Source organism: Gigantopelta aegis, chromosome 4, assembly GCF_016097555.1.
Source record: "Gigantopelta aegis isolate Gae_Host chromosome 4, Gae_host_genome, whole genome shotgun sequence".
NCBI lineage: Eukaryota > Metazoa > Mollusca > Gastropoda > Neomphalida > Peltospiridae > Gigantopelta > Gigantopelta aegis.
The window spans coordinates 90423574-90448617 of record NC_054702.1 but is presented as its reverse complement, the minus strand read 5'-3'; the positions used below and the strand labels follow the sequence as shown (position 1 = coordinate 90448617).

Genomic DNA, 25044 nt, shown 5'->3' with positions numbered 1-25044 from the left:
TTTCCAATAAGGATCTACTATAGATTTTATAAGTAGTTAATGCTTGTTAAAACAGCCCACAGTGACCCATAAGTGTCAGAATGAGAGAGGCAGGGTGCAGTGGCCCCTCTATTCTGAAGACTATGTGGCCCAACCCTCATTTGAAACATAAATTAATCTACTGACAAGCAATAGAAAGTACATTGAAACATTTTTATTTGAAATTGCACATTTGACCCTAGTGTTGTCTGTGAACTGTGATTAATCATATACTTGATTGTAATTATACAGTGTTCATTTATATTTCACCAAACGATTATACTTTTGAAATACAACACTAAGTCTTGCATCAATTGGTGTTTTGTGTCATTTTCACTATTTCTAAAAACTGATCAGTATACTGTCTTTTGATTGTCAGTTTATATTTCTAAATGTAATAAACAAATTATCAAACCTATGTCAACATCTATTTCCCTGAATGCAATCTCCTGTCCCAAGTCATCCATCATCTGTTCACCATTGAAGGAGAAAGCTGAAAACATATTTATGAAAATAATAAGCAATGTTATGACAGTATCCATCCACTTTTAAAAGGCATTGTTCAGTGATTTCCATTACATTTAAAATGGCTAACACTAGTTTTAAGGTATTGTAAAATATTTTTGGCTATTATGGCTTATTTCATCATTAACTTAAACATGATGTACAACTGTTTGTTTAAATTAACAATTGTGGTAAATCAAATGTGTTTTGGGTCATTCTTGTGTTTAGTAGCTAATTCATATACTTCTGAAACTAATTTAATGGTTTTTAAACAGTTTGCTGTAACTTGACTAACTTTATGTAAAACATGTTAAATGTTTTCAGCAGTGGTTTTTATCTTCTTCTATTCAGTACAATAGTAAAAAAACCTTACCAAATGACCCTCACCTAAAATGGTGAATAGGGTTACAGGAAACCCTAGTATGTTTAAAGATAGCTTGCTATAGTTTATATCACCACTTACAAACTGTTTTGTCATGCATATCCAACATGCAGCCAATCACATCTCCTGTTTGCCACATTTTGCCATAAGATTCTGCTTCCAGATTCCATTTTCTGCCCTGCATGTAGTGAAAGAAAAATATCACATTAAATTTGAAAAGCAATAACACAAATTTAAACTCACAATTTATTTGTTTTGTTTTTTAGTACAATGTGGTAAAAAATTGCTGAGAGTTATCCCAAAGTCAAACCCAAAATAAAATCATGGGTCTGTGACACATAAGTTTGCTACAAGTGCAACGGCTGTAAATAACTTTTAGTCAAAAAAGATGTTAAAATTTTGCTTAAAACATGGTTTTTGAGGATATGTAAGAAATAGAATAATACATTTGTGTCTGTTAGATACCTTTTATCTCACAACTCGTTGTTTAAAAACATATCAAACTCGCTTTTGCTCGATACATTTTAAAACAACTCATTGTGAGATAAATGGTATCTAACAGCCACTAGTATTATTCTCTATTTATAAGTAACGTAAAGTTAGCAGGCGCATGTACAAAGGCTCAAAGCAAGTTTTCTTTTTTAAAATATATTTTCCAGGGAAGCATGACCCAAACTCCCTAAAAACTGCACTCAACACAGTCTACACCCTCTTTGCATAATACTTCTTGCACACACTTGACACTACTAACCATCTCTCCATCAAATACATAAGAATGTCCATCCAGTCCCAGTTCAATGCCAGATTTTGCACCAGTTTTAGCCCAACCCACTTTCATGAAGCCTGGAGTGATCACTTCAAATTCATAGTACCTGTAACATCAAATATTCATTTGATTTTTTAGTCAATAATTTCTCTTTTTTTCACTATTATTTTTCAGTAAAATAAATAATAAATTAAAACAAATATAACAAAAAGATATTCATCAAAGTGACTCTCCTACCAAAATAGTGGGAAAAGCTACAGTAAATCATTTGTTTAGCAATCATTTTCAGAATGACTTACTGATGGCAGTTTAACAGTGACTACGGTAGTTCCCAAGGTATGTCATTTTTCTGTTTCTAATAAGATGTATTTTAAGCTATTACACACATTAGGATAATTAACATACTAGATTTGCCAAAACAAAGTCAATAATTGAAACACAAATTTTAAATAATTAGTAATTTGATTTTAGAAAACCCTCTAATAGCCAAAAGTATTTTTCTCCCCTATTTTGTGACCCATGGTTTTAATGTGAAAGGTGAAGCCAGTCTAGCAGGCATTAACAATGAAAAGGTGGCCAAATTTACCCCATATTTGGAAAATATCTGGTCACAAAGTTTGTTTTGTTTAGTGACACCACTAGACCATATTGGTTGTCAAACATTTGGTAATTCTGACTTAGTCATGAGAGGAAGCCCACTACATTTTTCCATTAACAGCAAGGGATCTTTTATATGCATGCACGTTTCCACTGATTGGAATGAGAAAAAAAATGGATCCTATGAGGTGGTTTGATTCCGGTCACAATATTTTGTCAGAATGCAACATACCATTTTCCTGCTGAGACAGCATAGGTGAGTTCTGCTCGGTATGTCCTGGTTGTACTGATCTTAGCCACTTCCATTGTTACAGCTGTCAAAGAATTCAAAACAATAATATTAGAATAAAAGCCAAAAAATAGATACATCATACAATGTCGATCATGTCTTTATGAAAATATTTGCCTCAAATTATTTACTTAATGACAATAATAATGTGTAAAAGATCATGTGATAGTTTTGTGTCTATTAATAAACACTGGCCATGATGTAAAACAGTTAAACATTTATGATGTACAATATATTAAAGTACACATTGCAATAAACGTTAACATAAGCTTATTATGGATACAGTTAGGCCTATATAAGAATTAAAATTTGTGAATGCAGCAATTAATAAACACTTATCAAACATACACAAGTTAGAACATAACATATACTAAATATTTCAAACTGACAACATTGTGACAATATATGCAACATATAAGCCTTAACTGCAAAGCTACTATTTTTATTTAACACTGTTTATTGCAGATTTAAAGCTTACAACATGATATACATAGAACTTTGCAATTTACAACTTAAAAGTTAAATTGTTAGTAATTTTGGATAGAGGAGACTAGGCAATGCATACAATTGTTAGCAAGTAGAAAGTTAAAACTTTAGACACTGACTGAGAGCTCACAATACTAATTTCAACATACTGATACTTGTATTAGCAGTGTATTACCTTGAACCATAAAGAAATAGTCATTTAACTAATTTTTAAGGTGAAAAGGAAAGGGATACGGGTAATATGTATTCAGTCAAAGAATATTTTGCCTAAAAATTATTTTCAAAAGGCATTTGCTGAAGAAATGTTGTAAAATATAGTACAGACAAGAAGACAAGAACTTTGTTACATTTGTTAAAAAACCCCACCTGTGATTGCATTTTTAATTATAATAATTGCAGAAAATATTGTTGAATCAAGACTAAAATCTGTTCCCAGTTTGTAATTTTCCTTTAGTTAAGAAACCGTTGCTATAAAATGGTAAATCTATTGCATTTGTTTTCACTCTGACCAACAAAAATCATTTACCTTGTGCTAGGCCTAGTGCTGTAAGCTTATCTTGCAACTTACTTCCTTGGACAGCAGAGAAAGGACAAGAAATAATAATCAAAATTTATAAACCACATATAAAATCACAAAAAAGAATTGAAAAATCAAACATTATTTAATAATCATTTCAATTAAACAAGGTTTTCTAAATAAATTATTTTACAGTATAAACTTATGGTGTTAAGACACTAATTTCAGAGCAAGACATCAACAGTTCCATTTATGTCATTCTGAAGAGACAACAGACATAAAGATATAACCATTTCTAATAAGGGTATATATGTAAAAAGTCTGTTAGTTGATGTATCCAGACAGTTAGTTTGATCTACTGCAGGTGAGAGGTTAAGTGTTAGAACAAAGAAGCAAATTCATGCACAAACCTGTCCTACCACTCTCCCCGGTTTCACTGGTGGGAGGCTCCAAAGTGTACCCATAAGCTATCATGGTGCGGATGGCCTCACTGGCTGTATCTCTGAAACATCAATATATTCATGATATAAGGACCAGCCTTGATTAAGTCATCAGACTTAAGACTGATAGGTACTTGGTTCACATCCTGGTACCAGCTCCCACTCAGAGAGAGTTTAATAACTCAATGGGTAGGTGTAAGACTACTATACCAACTTCTTTCTAATTATCCATTAACAACTAAACATTTTAGTATTAAAGATAAACCAATCAAGTGACTTCAGAAAATTTGCTAAGTAACAGATAGCTAAAATACAATATAAATGAATCAACCTTTTGTGTAGATAGCAATACTAATCTCAGTGACGAAAGAAAGAAAGAAAGAAAGAAATGTTTTATTTAATGACGCACTCAACACATTTTATTTACGGTTATATGGCATCAGACATATGGTTAAGGACCACACAGATTTTGAGAGGAAACCCACTGTCGCCACTACATGGGCTACTCTTTCCGATTAGCAGCAAGGGATCTTTTATTTGCGCTTCCCACAGGCAGAATAGCACAAACCATGGCCTTTGTTGAACCAGTTATGGATCACTGGTCGGTGCAAGTGGTTTACACCTACCCATTGAGCCTTGCGGAGCACTCACTCAGGGTTTGGAGTCGGTATCTGAATAAAAAATCCCATGCCTCGACTGGGATCCGAACCCAGTACCTACCAGCCTGTAGACCAATGGCCTAACCACGACGCCACCGAGGCCGGTCTCTCAGTGACGAAGTGCTTAAGCTATCAGCCTTAAGGTTGATAAGTTTTTGGGGTTTTTTTTTCATTTCCAATTATTTCTGTACTTATATCCAAACACACTGTCCTGGGCACACACCGTAGCTATCTAGGCTGTCTGTCCAGGACAATGGTTAGTGAAAGAGTAGATGGTGTACTGGTCTTACACCTTCCCACTGAATCATTAAAACTTGCTCTAGGTGGGAGCCGGTACTGGGCTGCAAAACCTTATGTCTGATGGCTTAACCACGACACCACTGAGACCGGTTGGTTGGTAAGTACTGGCTCCCACCCAAAGTTAGTTAAAAAGCTCAGTCGGAAGGTGTCAGGCAACTAAAGTCTTCTCCCATTAACCACTATTAATTAACTTCGGTCCTGGACTAACATCCCAGATAGCTGATGTGCGTGTCTGCCAATGACAATATCCTTGAACTGTAACTAAATATAACTACAAAAATAGTGTTTAACTGATGAATATGGGTAGAATTTAGAAAGTAACTTACCTGTTGGCTTTCTTGATGTGTTCAACCACTTTGTTGTAAGGAACCAGAAATGGACTTCTTTTGTACACAGGATCCTGGAAAATAATTATACAATTTTGTTTTATAAAATATGTTTCAAAGGACAGAAATATACCCCTCCCCCAAAAGCAGGGGTAGTTACTTGTAAACAAAAGAGAGTAAGAGAGTGCAATATGCAGCACAATGTTTATAGATATTACTGACACAAATCTATATTCAAAATCCAATTATTATGCAGATATCTTCAACTGAAATACACCAAAGGCCGTATTGTGGTATGTGCTATTCTGTCTGAGGGATGGTGCATATAAGCTACTAAAGGAAAAATGGAAAAATATTTCCTCTATAAGACTATAAGTCAAAATTACCAAATGTTTGACAGCCAATAGCCGATGATCAATAAATCAATGTGCTCTAGTGGTGTTGTTAAAACAAAACAAATTTTAAACAAACTTTCAACTGAAAAGATATATTCCTGAAAAGAAATCAACCCATCCAATATGAATTAAAATCATCTAATTAATGTAACAGAAGACTAGTGTCTTTAACACTTACTAAAGATAATGATAAACACAAGAGAGATTAACATTTATTGAAACACTAATTTTAAGAGGAAGATTTAAAGTTATTGTTTTTGTTCTTACCTCAGTGAGACCATATGTCCAGCCATGTTTGATTCTGTCTTTTGCCCAAACATTGTGGGTATTTTCTGCCAGCAAATCCACCAATTCCTCCATCTTTTCATTCAAAGCTATACCAGACAAATCCAGGGGACTTGGTTTGTAGCCATTGTTTTGGAGGAAGCTGATTACATAAAAAACAAACATTTTAAAACATTATGAAAAATTATAAAGTTGTTTTGCCATTTATTGAGTTTCAATAAGATATATTATCATAAATGTAGTATTCTATTTTAACTTAGTCTGTTTCTGAAGAATCAAGACTTTGATATGCATTATCCCTTCCTTTACAGCCTGAATTTATTTTTTGTTTTAACCAAATAAAGGGTACCTTACTTTTAAAAATAACCCCATCAAAACTGTAGCACTGTTATAGATTAATATTTGTTTGTATTGTGGAAAGAAAAGGAATATTAACACATTTTTAAACTATTGCTATTTGGCTTATAACATACAATTATAGTAACACAGGGCTTCTAGATTATGGTAGCCCCACTCCCATGGCTAGTGATACTCAGTGTTGGGCTAGTAATTAACTACTACTGCCATGCCCGACAGCTAGGGAATATTTTTGGTCAAATATTGCATTTAGTCTATTTTGTATATATGAATATCCTGCACCCACCCCCCCCCCCCCCCCCATGTTAGTGTTTTTAAGTGTTTTAGGTGGCATATCCTATTATTACTATTATTTAGTAAAATTGTATTAACTTAGAGTAAAGTTGGGCTAGTGAATTTTAATTGTGGCTAGTAAAACTTTTAAATCACTGATCCAATGGCTAGTGGATTTTATAAAAATTCTGGAAGCCCTGAGTAAAACGTGCTACAGACATGAGTGATGACTCCCATTACCACCACACAGCCTACTCTATTGAATGACAGCAGCAAGGATCTTTTATATATTTTTTAAATATTGTTTTTGCACTTTACCATGACAGAACAGCACATAACACAGATTTTGGTAAATTGACTACACATAGTTTTAAGGTGAAGACAAACAATTTTCACATACTTATTCCCTAGCTTGATTGTCTTCAGTCTGTTGCTCTGCTGCTGCTGTGGATTGATGGTGATATGGTAACCCAAGGCCAGCAATGTTCTGAAACAAGATAAACACTTTAATAAAATAAGAAACTATATCAGTAAAACAAATAAGTAATCACATATATAGGGTCATTCTACGCTAACATTGATGCATACATATTTATCAAAACAAAAGTTAGAAAACCTATTTTAAATAAGATGGATTTCCATTTTAAATGCTCTTTAATTAATAACACTTCAGTGGCCTATATACATATTAGCACTCCTAGCTGCACAGTCAGTGACAAAAAATAATTTTGAATTTGAAAAGAAAGGTCTTTTTAGTAACTAGAAATGTTATAAGACTTGATACTACTATATCATTTAGTGTTTATTAGCCTAGTAGGTAACTTGAAACATATGAATAATAATACATACTCTTCTGTAACTAAATGAAAAAGAATAAAATAGTTCATTAATCTATGGTCTGTACCTCAAGGTCTCAAATGCCACTGTGATGACATATTTCTTTTCAGACATGGGGACTTTTTCAAACTGTGTAAGTGATGGATTCTTCTTTCTGTCTGGATCTCGTACCTGAATCAGGAAAACATTCAAATTAGACCAGTTATTACTACAATATCAAGTGTATAATTATCTAACTATGCATGACCACCATGAATATTGTCTTTCCTCTATCTTAAACAGAATCATATCAACTGTGGATCCAGGGGTTTGTGAAAGGAGGTGCACTTGACATGGTAAGAGGTGTTTATACAGGGGCCTATTTCACAAAACATCGTAAGTTTATGTTTGCGACTAGCAGTTATACCAGGCATACATTTACAAGCGTTTGGCATCTATTTCACAAAAGAAATTTACATCATTACAGAAGGTGGAGTATTTTAAGCACAAAAGAAAATGAAATATGTGTACTTTTAACTATATTTGTTATACTATAATAGTAATAAAAATTGTGGTTTATATTTTTTATGTCAGCACACACCCCTCAGCATCTCTCCCTGGATTCATGCCTGTATATTATGTGATATCAGGGTTGCACTAGAAAATTGAATATAATCACAAAACCAGTAAGACTGAGAGTATTTCAAGACTTATAAATTACCTTTTAACTCTTTATAACTGCATGCACATATTTCTCTATATCTGCCATTATTAATACATTTTTCTTTAAAAGCTAACCTCTCCGTAACTCCAACCCTGTTCAATCTTGTTCATGGCCCAGATTTCATGGAGATTTTCTGCCAGTTTGTCTCGGACATTTTCCACATATGCAGGCAGTTGAATCTAAAGATAAAATAACAGGTTTAACAGAATACTCAAATATTATTACTGTGGCACAGCAAATTTTACAATTTACTTCCTCTTATTTAATTTACTGCAATAGATAAGATGAATTTAAATAACAATGAAATCAAAGATATAACAAAACACTTAAAATAATATGACATTCACGTAAAAAAATCGGGTATTTCTCAATTATAAAATAATTCAATTTATGGCACTCATATTATTAATATAGTACATCAAAAACACCCAATGACAAATAACGTCCTCTATAAATACTTTATTTTTACTTTTTAATACCAATTATTATTAGTTTCACTTTTTAAATATTTACCTTGGAAGTGATAACTGGGTTTGGAACAAATGGGTGGTAATCAACAAATTCTGTTGGTCCACTGAGAATGTTCTTTTGCAGTTCTCCAAAGAAAAATATTGGATCAATTTTGAGTTTTTCTTTTGGCAACAGAGACTCAATGGCTGGTGCATGTTCTTCTGGGGGTCCGTATTTCAACCGACCATTTTCACCTCCAAGAACAAACCGACAGCTACAAAATAAATGGAGAAAAATTAATACAAGATTGGTTAATAACCTGTTTATTAATTTTCAATTGGAACATTTACTGCAATGTACTGCTTTAAAATGGCTTAAAATTCTGTAATTGTTAGTCATGTAGCTAATTGTAGAGTGACTAACCTAAACTAATATGTTATTATTCCAGGTAAATGTAAGTAGTTACATGTAAAAGTTAAAGTAAAGTTTGTTTTGTTTTTAATGACATCACTAGAGCACATTGATTTATTCATCATTGGCTATTGGATGTCAACATTTGGTAATTTTCACATATAGACTTAGAGAGGAAACCCGCTATATTTTTCCATTAGTAGCAAGGGATCTTTTATATGTGCCATCCCACAGACAGGATAGCACATACCACTGTCTTTAATATACCAGCCATGGTGTACTGGCTGGAATGAGAAATAGCCCAATGGACCCACTGACAGGGATCGATACTAGACCCGACCGTGCATCAAGCAAGCACTTTACCACTGGGCAACGTCCTGCTTCATAGTTACATGTATGTAAGGCATAAACAGGCTTTGTAAATTCAGCCCATTTTGATTGTCAATAACAGTAATGGTGTGGTTGTGAAACCTCTCTATAGTCTTAGCAGCAAGGGAGAATTCTGAAAAAATCCAGAGCATTTTCATCTCTGGTTCTGTCCCTATAATTGTTATATCTTCATCACATCTAATACCTGACTGTATTTTGACCTAAACCTAGTATATTCTTGATATGTCGTTCCTACCTGACATTTGCAGACATGGTGACAATAGGGTAAAACAGTCCCTGCAGATTGAAGTCCTTGAAGAATCCTCTCACTTTGACACCGTTGATGGAAAAGACAATTTGTGGAATGGTCAGATCCAAGGCACAACCAATGACATCACCTTTTTGCAAAGCAGTATTGACATTTCGCACTTGTTTTGGCTTGCCACCTGAAAATTAAATAATCATGAAGTTAAAATAAAAGTTAACGTTTGACACCACTAGAGAACATTGAGTAATTAATCATCGGCTATTGGATCAAACATTTGGTAATTCTGACTTGTAGTCATCAGAGGAAACCTGCTACCTTTTTCCATTAGCAGCAAGGGATCTTTTATATGCACTTTCCCACAAACACGAAAGCAAATTCCACAGCCTTTGACCAGTTGTGGTGCACTGGTTAGAACGAGATTGAAATAAAAGTCAACACTAATGTTTATATCAGTATTTACCCGCTGGAGGGCTTTTGTCTAACAATCAGCTGTATGACACTTAAGATGTGTCCTGTCTTGGATTTATTTCAATATGTTGTTTAAGAAGTTACTTAGTTTAAGCAGCTACATTCATTAGAGGAGGATACAAGATTGTTCCAGGGAGAGGTTAAGTTTAGTCTTGGGTTTAATCACAAAGCAAGTTGAATGTGCACCAAGGCAAAACTGGTTGTATGTTTGAATGGGATGTATGGTAATGCCTAACTAGGTAAAGCACCAAGGTATTTTACTTGCCATCAACAATGTAATGAGGGCAACTGCAGCACTTACCATGGTTGCCATGGTAAAATTCAAACCCAGAAAGTGAACCTACAGTATTCAAAAGAACTTGTATTATACAATGGCAATCCTCTCTAGAAACATCCAGCTGACTAAGCTATTACATCTCCCCAACTTGTCTAGAAGTCTAAGGTAAGCACCCACTACATGGAATTACACTTATTGATATTTTCCCAAATCATCCGGCAGTTTATTTCAATTTTTTTATATGTCTAATAAAGTTCATCTCAGTAAATTCTATTCTCACTTGTCCATAAATTGAGTCCATCAAAGGCATAAGAATAGAGATCATCTCCAGCTCCATTGCCGCCCCAGTGTTCACCACTGCCGATAAATGGTCGGAAACCCTCAGTGTTTGCCCAGCCAATGCGTAGAACAGGTGGAAGATGAGTGCCAGGCTCACACTGAATGATGACCACCTCAAAATACCACTTCTTATACATTGCAGATCCTTCACACAAGCCAACAAATACGTTGGGGCGCAAGCTGAAATTTGTATAAGACACAATAAAAAAAATACTAATCTGCCATACTAATTCTCAGAAACATTTATAATTGTGTTTCATTGTCAACTACAATGATCCCTCTGTACTGGACACCTCTAGGACCAAGTAAAAGGTCTGATATTAAGGGGTATCCAGTTTAGAGAGGTTCTGTTTTGTACTGATATTTAAAAAGAAACTACAAAAATCATATGGTTTTGAGAAATTTTCAATTTACAGAGGGTCCAGTTTTGGATTTCACTGTACATGATTTTATTACAAAACTTATCATAGTCCTTCACAGGGAACGTTTTTATACAATGGAATTCACTACATGTACAAGTTATTTATTTCTGAGCCAATTGTTTTCTAAACTGCACACAAAAAATAGTATTTTTTGTTAGTTCCACAACACTTTTTTTTTTTTTTTTTTTTTTTTTTTTTTATTACCCCCAGATCATAGGCAATGTCAAGGTTGGGGAGCCTTGAATCATTGTCTTACAGTATCACATAAAAGTTATATACAAATATTATGACATACAAAATTATAAAAATATATATTATATGTGATGTTTAAGATTTTCTGTTTAAAAATATGAATCTATATAGGCTTCCTCATACAATTAGTTTCTAACTTGTAATCTGAAGGTCAAAAGGGAATAAAATATATAAAAAAAACAAAGAGAGAAGAGAAGGAAAGGGTAAGGGAAGATAAGGAAAAGAATTCAAGCAGAGATTCGTTAGATACCCATGTCAACTTTAAAACCTTATCCTTATGTCTGGTTAAGTTTGATATTACAACCATAACATGGAGTGCCAGCTATATTATTTTTATAAATCATTAGATTGCAGCAGGATTCATAGCTGTTGATAGTTTGCCAATTATTGTAACAGAAAACTATTGACTGAATCAAACTGTAAAGCATGTGACTGATACATTTAAAGTCAATACCTAGTGACATGATCAATAAGCTTTGTTTGAAGGAGAAGATCCTTTCCTGGCAGCAGGTTATCACAGATCAGGTTTTGATTCGTTCTCACAGCAATGCCATTTCCAACACACAGTGATCTCAGTACATCCAACACCTTAAAGGAAGGGACAATTAAGGCATTTGGCCTGGTATGCATATTCAACGATATATAATGCACATTATTGCTTAATATCAACAAGTATAATCGTATTATTAATTAATAAAACGGTTAAACGTGATGGCTATTATATATAATGGGCACGGCCATTTTGTACCATCCCAGTAAATACGCCCTCTGAAGAAACAAAACATACCTGATTTTTGTGGATGCATCGCAATGTTCTGTAATAATATCCATCTCAGTAAGTCGACAACAAGTATATATTATTTTTCAATACAAAATAAACCACCATTGTCAAAGTGTTGAAATAACTGTATTATGTTTTGTACATAAATTAACCCACGTACTGAAATAATAATCAGAGTGTTTTTTTGGTTAATTGGTCTTTTCTTTCTGTGGCCTGTACCTGTGGTTCCTGATTGGCAGGTGTATATTTAGACTGTCCCCAGACACACTAAAAAGACATGCCTCTTTTATTAAGATCACAAGGTATTGTTTGATAGCTGCGCAGACACCCCTCAAATCGTAATGGACATTATCAGCTGTCCTGCTTTATTACTGTAAGTATTTCTGTAAAACCCTTTATTACATAGACTTTTCCATCTAAAATCACAAAACTGACAAATTACGTAGTCCCAAAGAAAATAAAATGATCACTTGGATATCGTGAGTGGTTGTTTTTGCGCGAAGCACCTTGTCATAAATTAGAGCGTTTGTTTACACTGTGCTTAGAGGATTTGGATGGAGCTGACATCACTTCACCCCAAGCTATACCACCGGACGTCACAAAGACGAAACAAAATGGCTGCCCCCAGTTAGCAGGAATAAACATGGTTTTTTATTAACTCTAAAATTACACATTTTTCATTTGTTAAAGTGTCAGTATGTATTGGTGGTCCGGGTATGCATCTTTCCAACACATAAGGCTCTTATTTGAGTTTACCCTCCCTTTAACAAATACATACACTACATTGAGACAGAAATTATTCTACACATCCACAAACAAAATGTAACATGACCATACATGTAAATACTTGATTTTGCATTTTATAAAGAAAACAATCAAATCAATTGTAATGTATCTAAATCAAACTTTAACAATTTATTATATACTCTTCAAAAAAAGTAGGGGAACTCTAATAAGAATTTACAATTGCCAAAACTGTAAGGTATATTAGCTGTGGGGAATGGTTATATGATAATAGTAGTTCAGTATTACAGTAGGTTTTATGACCATCAAAGATCTTGAAGGACGATTGGGGTCAGAATAGAAATTTGAAAGTTGACGTTTTTTATCAGTAAATCGCAAATTCAAACAATAAAAATGACTAAAAACAAAACAATAACAAGAGTATGATCAACAGAATGAAAATAATTGACAGAAATAATGTTCCTTCCTGGAAATTGTCAAAATCGAGAATGACAAACCACGCACGTGTACAGGCAACTGCGTGATGCATGTGCAAACTATGGAATGTGTTTCAGTGTGTTGATAAACAGACCTGAACGTTCTTTACTAGGATGTCTGTGGTCAAAACATATGTTTTAATATTTTAGGTTCCTCTACCTTTTTTGAAAAGTATATATTAATATTTAAAAAATTTATTATATATTAATATTTAACATTTATAACGTATTTATAACATAAAAATATTTGGAACTTGGGAATAAATCTAAGAATTTATTCCATATTAATATTTGACATTAAAAACATAATATTTATAATACATAATATTATGAACTTGGGAACAAGCTTACCCTAGAGTCACGTCCATGTTTGTCAATCAAAGAGATGATGGTGATGATATGTTTTTCTTTAATCATGTTCAGAGCTTCAGGACTGTCAATCAGCACGTAGTGAAGCACATCTAGCACCCCTAAAATGCAGTACTCACAAATTATATATAGTTTTTAAACCATTCTCATACTTTAAATACATAATAATATGAACAGGGCCTAGTATTCGGTGGTTGAAAAACTGCTGCTGTCCTGACCATGGGCGTACGACCCGGGGGTGGGGGGGGCAAAACAGTGGGAAAAATTTGGGCAGTTTTTATCTGGGTAAAATTTCTGGCAAATCAACTCCTCCAGCCCCCCTAAATCAAAGAGTCCCATGGTCCTGACTGGTTTTTTGACTGTCAATATCAACATGAGCCAGAAGATCTTTTTGACTGTCAATATCAGCATGGGCCAGATCTTTTTGGCTTCTATCCTGTCAGACTGACAATTATTTTACTCTATGATCATGTTTGGTCTGACAGGTTTTGAATTTGATTCTGTCCAGCAGAATTTGTAGCTTGCCGGACCAATTATCAGGCAGAAATTTTAGCCAATTTCAATTCCTGCTAGTATGTATATTTCAGTCACATACAGACATGTCAAACATTTTTGTGGCTGCATTTTATTTTAACCACAAAGCAGCAAGTGCTATATTTTGCTTTGTATTTTCACTTTTATTTGTTACAGATAACAAATCAATTGGTCTCACACATAATCTTTGACATAATTATATAAAAACTGAAAAATGGTTTCATTAATGCAAAATAAAGATATACCTTTGGAAGACTGTTGACTCTCCAGTCGATTTACCAGCCAATCAAGTCTGTATGACTGAGCAAACTGGGAACAGTTTGCCCGGTTACCTCGTATCATGGCCGCTGAAATTAGATATTAATTTTGAAAACAACAGTAACTCCTTTATAATACATAAAACTTACATTAATAATTGCTATTACCATCATTAAATAATATTTGTTCTTCTTCATCTTTCCTTCTTTTTCTTTTTTTATTATCTTTATAATTAATGGAAACCACTAGATATTGGAGTTTACTAGATATGACATTATCATTATTTGGAAAAATTACATGACCAAAGAATTATCAATTAGTAAATATGCAATGAATGATGAAATAATAAATAGCCAATGTAATGTGAAATTTGAAAGAACCAAAAAGCTATAAATGTGAAAGCACCAATAAACTGTAAAACATACCAAGCAGCAGATAAAGGTATCCTGTGATGTCATCCCAGTTGCTAGCAGCATCTTCTCCAGCATAGTGGGCAAATTTCTGTTTGCTCTTGTATTGCAAGAACTTGTCAATTGTGTCCAGGATTAGTGCTATCATACCCTGAAAATATTAAATACCCGGGTATGAGATAAGCACAAGACTACTAACACTGTGCAATATGTATTTGTAATACATGGCACTGATGTTACAGAATGACTTAGACTGGTAACATCTATATAATTTAAATGAACATTTCCTATACTTATAAAAGGCAGCTCATATGTACACTTTGGGAGGGGGAAAAATGACCACTTAAGGCAGGTGACCGCTGATTACAGATGGTCGCTAGGACAGGTTTGACTGTACTTGTAATCAGTATATTTCCAGTACATTAGTTAAAAATTCATTAATCTGTCTCTACAATAGTTACTTTAAAACCTGGCTAAAATACTGAAAACAGGATACTAGTATTAAGTCAATAAATTAATCAAATATTAACCTCTTCCTGGAACAAGTCTTGTCTGTTTCTTAAAGCTCTTAGTTTGTTTTGTTTCTCTTCATGTTCTGTAAAAAAGAGAGAACACCGTTTACAGTTTTAAGTTTATTTTCAGTATTAAACATTCAGAACAAATGTTCCTGTGATGTTTGGGGTTTTTTTCATGATGCACCTTTCTCTGATTTTCTCTGTCTGTTAGATCAAGTTTTGCACTCTGCAAGAAAGTAATTTTTGCCATACTGATGCTTCTGACTTATTCCATGGATGGATGGATGGATGGATGGATGGATGGATGGATGGATGGTTTAATGACTCACCAGCAGAAAAGATACATTGGTTACTGAGTGTCAAAAAAGGTGAGTACATATCTATGTAAACATTTTAATGTATTCAGTTACAATTACTAGAAAATGGTGATGAAATTTTTGTGTTGTATCACAACAGAAAATAATATTCTGACTTGACAATATTCATTAAAACTAAAACCATACAAGTTTGTTAAATCTATAGTCCTGTTTGTGTTTTGCTTTAGTAAAATATGTGTGAGATAGGTGAGACTGGGTTTCTAAAATGAATGAATTTTAAAAACCCCACTTTGATTCTGCCAATTTCATTGCAATAACTATTCGGTTGTTCTAATTCAAATATATAATAAATGCTTATCATTGGTTTACACTGATAATCATATTTTAATACTAAATATATGCTATACGTAAATTTGATATTCATTACCTTCATCATCCCTTGGTTGAGCAAAGTAGTCTATGAGATCTTCAAGGCACTTTATGATTTCAGACAAACTGATACGAGACCAGGCATGACATCCTCGGCCTTCTGTTTTGAGGGCTTCAAGAGCTCTGGAAAAACACAGCTCAGACATATATTTTAAGTGATACATGTATATAATATTTAATATTGTAGCAAAAATTAAACTTTATAATCATAGTATAACATTTTAAAGTTGATGTATTTTTCACTGAATATCCTTTAAAATTAAACTTTATGTACAAAAAATAATTAAGCCTCATCTGATCTTCTTTATATTATTAAAGAAAGCAATATTTATTAAATAAATAATGTAAATTTTGTATAAAGTGAAGCCTGATACCATATATTTTCTAATGCATTTGTAGAAGACATATTGCAAGGATGTTGCACCCATTAATAATGAAAACTTTATATCTTTTAAAAATTTAAAACCATGTAGTTTATATAAATCATGATATTGTTTTAGTATTTAGTCTATTTGTGAAAATTATTTAAAGCCGCACACCCTAGTTCCATCCAGCGAAAATAAATTATAATTTGGTTAATCTACAAACCTGTAACACACTTAGATCACGTTTTTATCAAATGGAGTGAAAAAGCAGGTTTTATATCGATAAATACCACGGGAATCCCCATGTCCCAATTGCTTGAAATAATTTTGAAAGTTTGTATTCTGATGTCACGGGTAGATGTTGCTCGAAGCACAACAAATTTAACAGACTTGGGGTGCGTTATTTTCACCTCTCCTGGACATGTTCCAACTGTTCTGTCCTGGTTGTATCCCCTCTCCAGATATCGTAGGACTTAGCAAAATTATTGGTTTTAAGGGTTTGTAACGTTTTGTATTGAGATACTTACTTGTCTGAACTTTATTGTTACTGAAAATGTTCACGAACTGTGAAGAAAAATCTCACAAATGAACAACAACAAATCGGATGTTGATTGCGCGAACCATGCACGAGAAAACAAACCGAACCAAAATGATAATGGTCACGTGGTATACCAATGTCTGTGACATTGAAATGGAAATATCCCGTCTAAAAATAGATTAGACCTTGTCTGCTTAACGTTTTTTTCTCAAACGTGCGTCCGTTTTTCAGAAATACGAAAAATGCATTTTGTGGTATTACAAACACCAGGATTACCAAAAAACACTTCAGGTGAATGGAAATGTATATTCTAAATAATAAACGGCAAGTAAAGTGCAATTTTATTTGTGAAAAAATGGGTTTAATAGCGAAAAACAACACCGTAATGGTTAACAACTAGCCGTAACTAGGGGGTGTCCCTTTAATGTATAAATAGCTGAAACTGGATAAAAAGTCGATAATTTTATTATAATAAAATTAATATAATTCAGTTTTGGTACAGTTTACTTTTCAAATACCAGGATAAATAAAAAGAAAATTTATTCCCATTACAGGTATTTTAACATTTGTTATTTCATGACAGTTATTTATGTTTTTTTAAATTATACAATGATTGAAATTGCATTGGCTATTATAGGGTTGGGTTTTTTGTAAATTCGCAGTTTTTGCACAACGTGTTCTGTGCAGAAAATAATGTGCTTAATAATGAGAAATAAGCTCACTTGATAAATTTGGTAAACAGGGACTGGCACTTTCTGATGACACGGGCAGATCTAGATTCTTCCTCTTGAGCCCGGGAGAATGTAACTCCATCATCCATGTGACCTTCAACTAACAGGACAGCCTGAATTGGAAATGAGATGTCAGTTATTAAATACAGCCACAAAACTAGCCACATACTAATATGTAATATATGTCTATATGATACCCAGTCTTGTAAAATGTCTTAAAAATATGAATATTAGGAATAATATTTTAATAATTTTGAAAATACACACACAAAGTTTTATCAACACTCCATACTACCATAAAGTGGCTGAAGGTTGATGTTTTCGTTCTTTTATGATAAATGTTTGTTTTGTTTAATGACACCACTAGAGCACATTGATTAATTAATCATCGGCTATTGGATGTCAAACATTTGGTAATCATCAGAGGAAACCCTTTTTCTAATGCAACAAGGGATCTTTTATATGCACTTTCCCACAAACAGGATAGCACATGGTCTTTGATATACTAGTCATGGTGCACTGGCTGGAACAAGAAATAGCCCAGTGGCCCCACCGATGGAGACCGATCCCAAACCAACCTTGCATCAAGCGAGCTCTTTACCACTAGGCTACTTCCCACCCCTTTTTAGTTTTTCAGGGTTTAAGCTGTCTTTCGCTAAATCACCAAATGTGATTTAAAGTTGAATTTGGGGAATGTATGTCATTACCATTTTGCAAAAAAAACCTGTTATTTGTATGTGTATAGCTATTTTAAAAATAATTCTGTTTAGCTAAATGTTACTTGAATTTGGATACAGATTTTCTGACCAAATTTGCCAAAGTACTATTAATTTATGGCATGCAGCTTAAACCCTAGTATATGATAGACAATAACAAACATAACTCACACATTTTGTAACTGGCTTACCTTCTTCTCCTCAACCCTTCCAACTCCCCTTTTTTTGGTTTCAAACGTCTGATACGACAACCAAAGCCCAGTGTCACAGTGTTGCAAGAAGACTATGGAGTCATCATATTTTATATCCGGTTTGCCCATTCCCTCATCTTCTCGGATTTCTGCTTGCTGCTTCTTGTCATCCTGAAATCATCATGGTAAACAACTCACATAAGTTATAATTATAATAAAAATGAAAATAGATAGGCCAAATCACAAATGGTAGAAAAAATTGTTGTTGTGTACGCCTATATAAATATCTAGCAATGTTGATGTTTGTGATCAGAAAAGATACCAGGGCTAGCTCTGGCACTCGACAAATTTGCTAATTGCAAATTTTAAAAGCAATTGACGAATTATATTTTAATTTGGTGAAAAAATTACATGTACCGGGGTAATAAAAGACATTGTGTTACAGAATATATCGACGTTTCTGCTATTTTTGAAGTTTAATACATAATTTGGCGAAATTATCTTGTCACTGAGATTTAGCCCTGGATATGCACAGTGATTAGTGATTGTACATTGTACATGTTAGTGGTTTACGGTATTGACCAGTGATCTATATTTCAAATCTGATACCAACTGAACATATATTTATACATGCAGTATGAAAAGACAAACAAACACATTGCTTTGCTCATTTCCAGTGAGAATGAAATGATTGCATTTAGTGGTTCAAATTAATGAATGAATGAATGTTTAACGACACCCCAGCACAAAAATACATATCGGCTATTGGGTGTCACAAATGGTAAGTATATGGAAATAATATTTAGTGGTTCAAATTTTTTTTTACCAATTATTTTTTAAACAATAATTCTTTATGATTAAAAATGTCATTTTGTTTCTTAAATCTTTAGTCACAATTTAACAGGTCAGAGGCAGATATGGTTATTCAAGTCACTGTATGTTGTCTACAGATTTTTAAATTCAGTTTCTTTTAGAGTCTTAGTTTACAGACAGACTGAATATTTCACCTTTGTTTGCTGGAGATAGAAGGCTGTACTTTTCTCAGTGGCTTGATTTCTGTGAACTGTAGCAAGCTGGTTGTCATGGCCAGCTGCCATGTACCGTCCAGATGTCACATGACAAATTCGACACTGCAGCTCCCACCCCATGAATCCGCCAGCCCATCTACAAATTACAGAATGCAGTATAATAGTCAATCCACATTTAATGATATGATCAAATAATTCCTCATTTCAAAACAAGGGTGTTTTTTTACATACTCTTTCATTATGGTATTCTGTTAAATGAATAAGGAAATAGGAGACTAAAACTGGCTTTCAATTATTCACATTGAATATGTAATCAAACGTATAGGGAAAACACATACCGTACCATATAACATACTAGAATATGAATTGGGTAATTAGATTTATTAAAAAACAATAAATAATAATAATAATTCAGGGCTCACCCTGGATCAAAAATACCTGTAGCCAAAATATTAGCCAAATGGAAGTTTTATTAGCCATATTGAAAATGCTTTAGCCAAAATTGTTTTACCTAGTACTGTATAGAGTATTTATATATGAATATGAAAATTGCATCTTTTTCAGCTGTGTACAAATTGGAATAAATCGGAATAACAAAATCATGTTACCTGATCAAAATCAAAGACAGCAATGGGAGTAGGGGCAGTTAATATATTACTTTGATTTTTCAGCAGTGGGGGGGGGGGGGGGGGATGCATTATCTTCAAAGTTGGAAGCCAGTACCCTGTACACCCACTCCCACTTCTAAGGCCTATGACATTAAATTAACAAACATACAGAAATATCGGGGTGGGTGAATGTTTATGGAGGGTGTTGTTTTTTCTTTCTTCCTTTTTTTTCCCCAAATAAAAATTTAAGAGCTTTTTTTTTTAATATAGAGCTCATTATTTCTTGAAATAGCTATCTTTATGTTAGTTTGAGGTGTTTTTTTTGTAACTTTAAAATTTTAAAAAAAATTTAAGTAACCCATCAATTCCCCACCCCAACAATTTCATAATTTGCGCCATGTTGTTGCTATTGATTTCAGCGTCGTGTTAAATGCTTGCGATTTTTGCTTGTAAAGTACCTAGGCTAAGAATGCTGACTTCACAGTATATTCCATTTATATATTAAAAAAAACAAAAAACAAACTTGATAAAATTAAAATTTACGGTTTTTTAAAATCCAGCTACTTTTTAAATTTCAGCTCACGGTCTTACAAATCTATATCTAACAAATATGATTATTGTAAACTAATTTTATTCAGTGTACGTTTAACTGCAATTTGTATAAATACTGCATGTTAATTTTCACGCGATCGCGATCTGCATGCGTGCTCTCGACCATGGGTACGAAATTAACAAAGACAAAGAAATAACCGAAACTGCAGTTAGGTATTCATTGATGCGGATAACTATTGTTTTTCTACAAATTTACATCAAGATTTACTCCTGTGTAATCATATTGTTTAATGTCCGCAACAAAATCTCTTGACATGTGGGTGTCAACTGACTGTGAAGCGTGACGTATATTCGTGCCGAGAGCTGATCTCAGTTCAGCCAATGATCGCGAACTATTTGATTGGTGTCCGTCGTCCATTTGGTTTAACGTGAAGCGCACAAACCAGTCTAGCGAACGTTTTTTGTTTTCGCTTGGTCTGGCTGAACTCGGCCCTTTGGACAGCCTACATGTCTTTAGGCCCTGAACTGGCATGTGTATTTAAATTGACACGCATTGTTGGTCTGTTTTTATTATTTTGGTTCAAAGACTTTACAAAGTTAAAATAACAAGTTACAGACTTTGATTTCATACATATTGAATGCATGCCATTAAAATTAATAACTGTGATTATTAAAACAAGCAACCTTCATTAGGCCTACGCTGTATTCTGGATGACACGGTTTCTCGTTACTGGTCGCGAGATCGCTATTACGCTAATTTAATATTTGGTATTATTATTGTTTGAGGTGTTGGATAGATTATGTAACAGTTTGTTCACATCAGAAGATAGAAAATGGCTTAGCCAAAAGTTTAGCCACTTGCAAATTTTATTAGCTATTTTTTGTAAAAATTAGCCAATGGCTAATTTGGCTACCGACAGCGCGAGCCCTGATAATTATGGCAACACAATTACAGTAGATTTTTGTTTGGTATTATTTCAATATGTAAATTTTATTATAAAATTATCTGTTGAAAATAGTTTTTAGAAAGTTAAAAAATAAATATATATTTATTCATAAAATGTAAGTCTCTGTAACTATTAAAATCATGTTATTAGTAATAAAGAATACCAGATATTTTTAATTAAAAAGGTCTGAAAATAAGTAATCACGAAACCATGGGGATTAGATTCAGAAATCCATAGATGTGATCAAGTTTAGAATGTAATCTCTGATAAAATATCCAATTAATTGATTAAAATAAACATGCATTGTAAAATATCAACCACAACTTATTACAGAGGGAATTCTAGTCACAATGAAAATGAACCATTTACAGTAATTCACATGTTCATATCACCTAGTTTTAATTACAGTTTATTCACAGATCTCAAATTATTTTACTATTAATTATCATTAGGTCTGGTGTATTTTATTAAAATATATGCTATTATATAACAATGATGCTTTATTCTCGTGCAAATTCTAATTACAATGACAATAAACCAAGCAGAGTAAATGAAAGTGGAATTTCAAGTTATTCACATTTAAATTACTATTAATAATAAATGCTACTAATCTGACATAAGTAAATAAAATAACAACAAGAGAATTCAACATTAAAGAAATGTAATGACATACTTTGTTCTGATATGCTCAATTCTCCAGAGAGATCTAGCATGGCTGCAAACAGCACCAGTTTCATACATAATAGCACTGTAAAAAATAAAAAAAGCCAGAAAAATGTGGAGAATTTTGATTTCGATTTTTAATGACATTAAATATATTTGTGTATAAATAATATAATATGATTACGATTGGTGATCCTAGCAATTGGATTACATCTTGTCTTACAATTCTTTTGTTTTTGATGGAGGAGATAGAGGAGTAATGAAAGAATTGGATCTTACTAGAAATATCCTAAATCTTAGTATGATTTTACTTAAATCACTGGAATAACAAAAAATACATCCAGATTCTGAATGTCATCCATTGCCCCATGTAAAATGTAACAAACAGATACAGGACATGATGTAATAAGTAATAATTAATAAATATACTGATACACTGAGACATATAAAATATCACTGCATTACTTGAATTCATTTTCACTCCCAGCTTCTGGAATTGCCAGACATTCATCCATATGGCCATGGAAGAGTCGCAAAACATCACCACCAAACACATTGGCTAAAACAAAAGCATTATTGAGTCATTACCTGAAGATATTCATTGATGTCAAGATTAAAAATTTCAAGTTTTCATATATTAATACATCACCAATTCTTTTAAATTTGATATATCTAAGATTATATAAAAATAAGCAGTCATGTTTAAAGCATGCTGTTTAAGACATGCAATTCATAATAGACCAGACTAATACCTTTTTCATACATTAAAACAGTATAGATTATTTTAAAAAAATCAATGTCTTTAATCCAATTGTAAAAGTGCTACAATGTACCCTCAATTCATTGTCCCCTGATTTAATGCCAATACCACATACTACCGACTTCTTGTCATGTACAGTTTATATTTGTTTATTTCCCTAGATTCAGTTCCATCTTCACCATCTGTCAAGCATATTTTTGAACAGAACTTCATTTAGCTATTATAATATTGTTGATACTACGACCAATGATCAGGTCACAAGTTCATCATAGTATTGTAATTGTCCTGATGATGCATTTTGATTACAGTAAAACATAAACATATTACATCAGCACCAAATTGTCCTATGTTAATAGATACATAAATCAATAATTTGATACTTTGTTGTCATTTATTTTTATTGTTGTTTTCTCTGGCACTGTGGTAGGTGTTAAATTAATGTTTCATGGTATCTATTTTTGTAACATGAGGGATAAACCAAAGTAGCCAAACAATGTTGATGCAAAGATCATAATTTCAAAGCTGGTAACCAATGTGCAAAGATATTACATGCAAAGCAGTCAAGCTACAATTCTCAAATATTGAACCAAAGTAAAAAAAAGCTTTTAAAAAGTAGTAATTTATACCAGGAGACAGGTATAAATGAAGTATTGATTCTTAAAACAAAACATGCACAATCATGCAAATATGTTTATATTATGTCATTGTATCCATAGAAATATATTTTTTTTAATATTACCAACATTATTACAACTGTCTCAGAGCTCACTAAATTCAAAGAAATGTCACGCCATCAGAGATAAATCTCAGTATGTATTGATTTTAGCAAAGACTGCAACATCCTATTTATCAAGTGTTTTTCAATCTCTTTCTAAGCATTTGTCACTGAACATGCAATATGCATTTGGAAAATGCAAATACACAAGGGCTGATGAAGTCATGTATTTTGTACAAACGCCTCCATAGTGACAATTGATAATCGAGATGTCAATAGTCATAAGCTGTTTAAAGATGAAATAATAATTTTAAAAGGTTTTAGCAATTAATATCAGTCTCTTAGTTTTATACATAAGCTATTTCAGTGTTTCAGACAGACACAGAAATAGAGGATAATAGGTGTAAATCTGGATGCATGCACCATTAGTCTATGGTCTTTAGAGATGAATAACATTTTCCAGGCAGCATACGATTTTGCAACAATAATAGGCCTACAAATTATCGGCAACACATTTGCTAGTTATTACAATTCAGCATTATTAAGCAGATTTTTAAAATACAAAGTTTCAAGAAATGTCTTAATATAAAGGCAACATGCTTCATGATATTCAAAAAATATTTAACTTATAAGTCAGTTTGTAGATATAAATCAAAAGAGTGTTAGAATTCTGTAATGATTTATTATTAAACTGGTCAATAGGGATTGAAAGGCTTGGGTCAACCTGTGAAATAAACCAAATAAACCAGAACTGGGTCAGCTCTCAGCCACACTACCTAATGAATGACTTGCAGAGGTATCTTTGCCCTTTTTAGATTTCTTTTCATCTGTAAGAAAATTCAGTCAAATCTCTTTATATAATATTGTTATAAGTTAAGGCTTTTTAAACCTTTAAAATCATTTTGAATGTTTGTTCTTTACATGTAGTAGACTTAGTAGTTTTCAATTAGTCATTAAGACATGACAGACAATACCTTTTCACTGATCTAATAAGTCAAAAAGTTCAA

The 25044-nt window shown here is 33.0% G+C and overlaps 1 protein-coding gene across 5 annotated transcripts in view; it reads right to left on the bottom strand.

The window, feature by feature from the left end:
* The window catches only part of LOC121371392 (ryanodine receptor-like), a 129535-nt gene extending 106421 nt beyond the window's left edge, over positions 1-23114 (bottom strand). For 4 of the 5 annotated variants that reach the window (XM_041497252.1, XM_041497254.1, XM_041497253.1 and 1 more), the window contains exons 1-25: positions 23028-23114; positions 22573-22647; positions 19772-19928; positions 18765-18935; positions 17849-17970; positions 16222-16346; positions 15493-15557; positions 14978-15113; positions 14540-14641; positions 13743-13861; positions 11845-11978; positions 10658-10896; positions 9621-9810; positions 8648-8858; positions 8209-8313; positions 7499-7602; positions 6995-7081; positions 5947-6106; positions 5285-5358; positions 3970-4061; positions 3569-3613; positions 2500-2581; positions 1656-1776; positions 986-1082; positions 434-511 (exon numbers count right to left, since the gene is read on the bottom strand). In XM_041497252.1, coding sequence (XP_041353186.1) covers positions 434-511; positions 986-1082; positions 1656-1776; positions 2500-2581; positions 3569-3613; positions 3970-4061; positions 5285-5358; positions 5947-6106; positions 6995-7081; positions 7499-7602; positions 8209-8313; positions 8648-8858; positions 9621-9810; positions 10658-10896; positions 11845-11978; positions 13743-13861; positions 14540-14641; positions 14978-15113; positions 15493-15557; positions 16222-16346; positions 17849-17970; positions 18765-18935; positions 19772-19928; positions 22573-22647; positions 23028-23077 — 2941 coding nt within the window. In that variant the 5' untranslated portion in view covers positions 23078-23114. The remainder of the gene's footprint in view (positions 1-433; positions 512-985; positions 1083-1655; positions 1777-2499; positions 2582-3568; positions 3614-3969; positions 4062-5284; positions 5359-5946; positions 6107-6994; positions 7082-7498; positions 7603-8208; positions 8314-8647; positions 8859-9620; positions 9811-10657; positions 10897-11844; positions 11979-13742; positions 13862-14539; positions 14642-14977; positions 15114-15492; positions 15558-16221; positions 16347-17848; positions 17971-18764; positions 18936-19771; positions 19929-22572; positions 22648-23027) is intronic. The other variant, XM_041497256.1, reaches the window with a different exon arrangement.
* Between the last annotated feature and the right edge of the window lie 1930 nt (positions 23115-25044).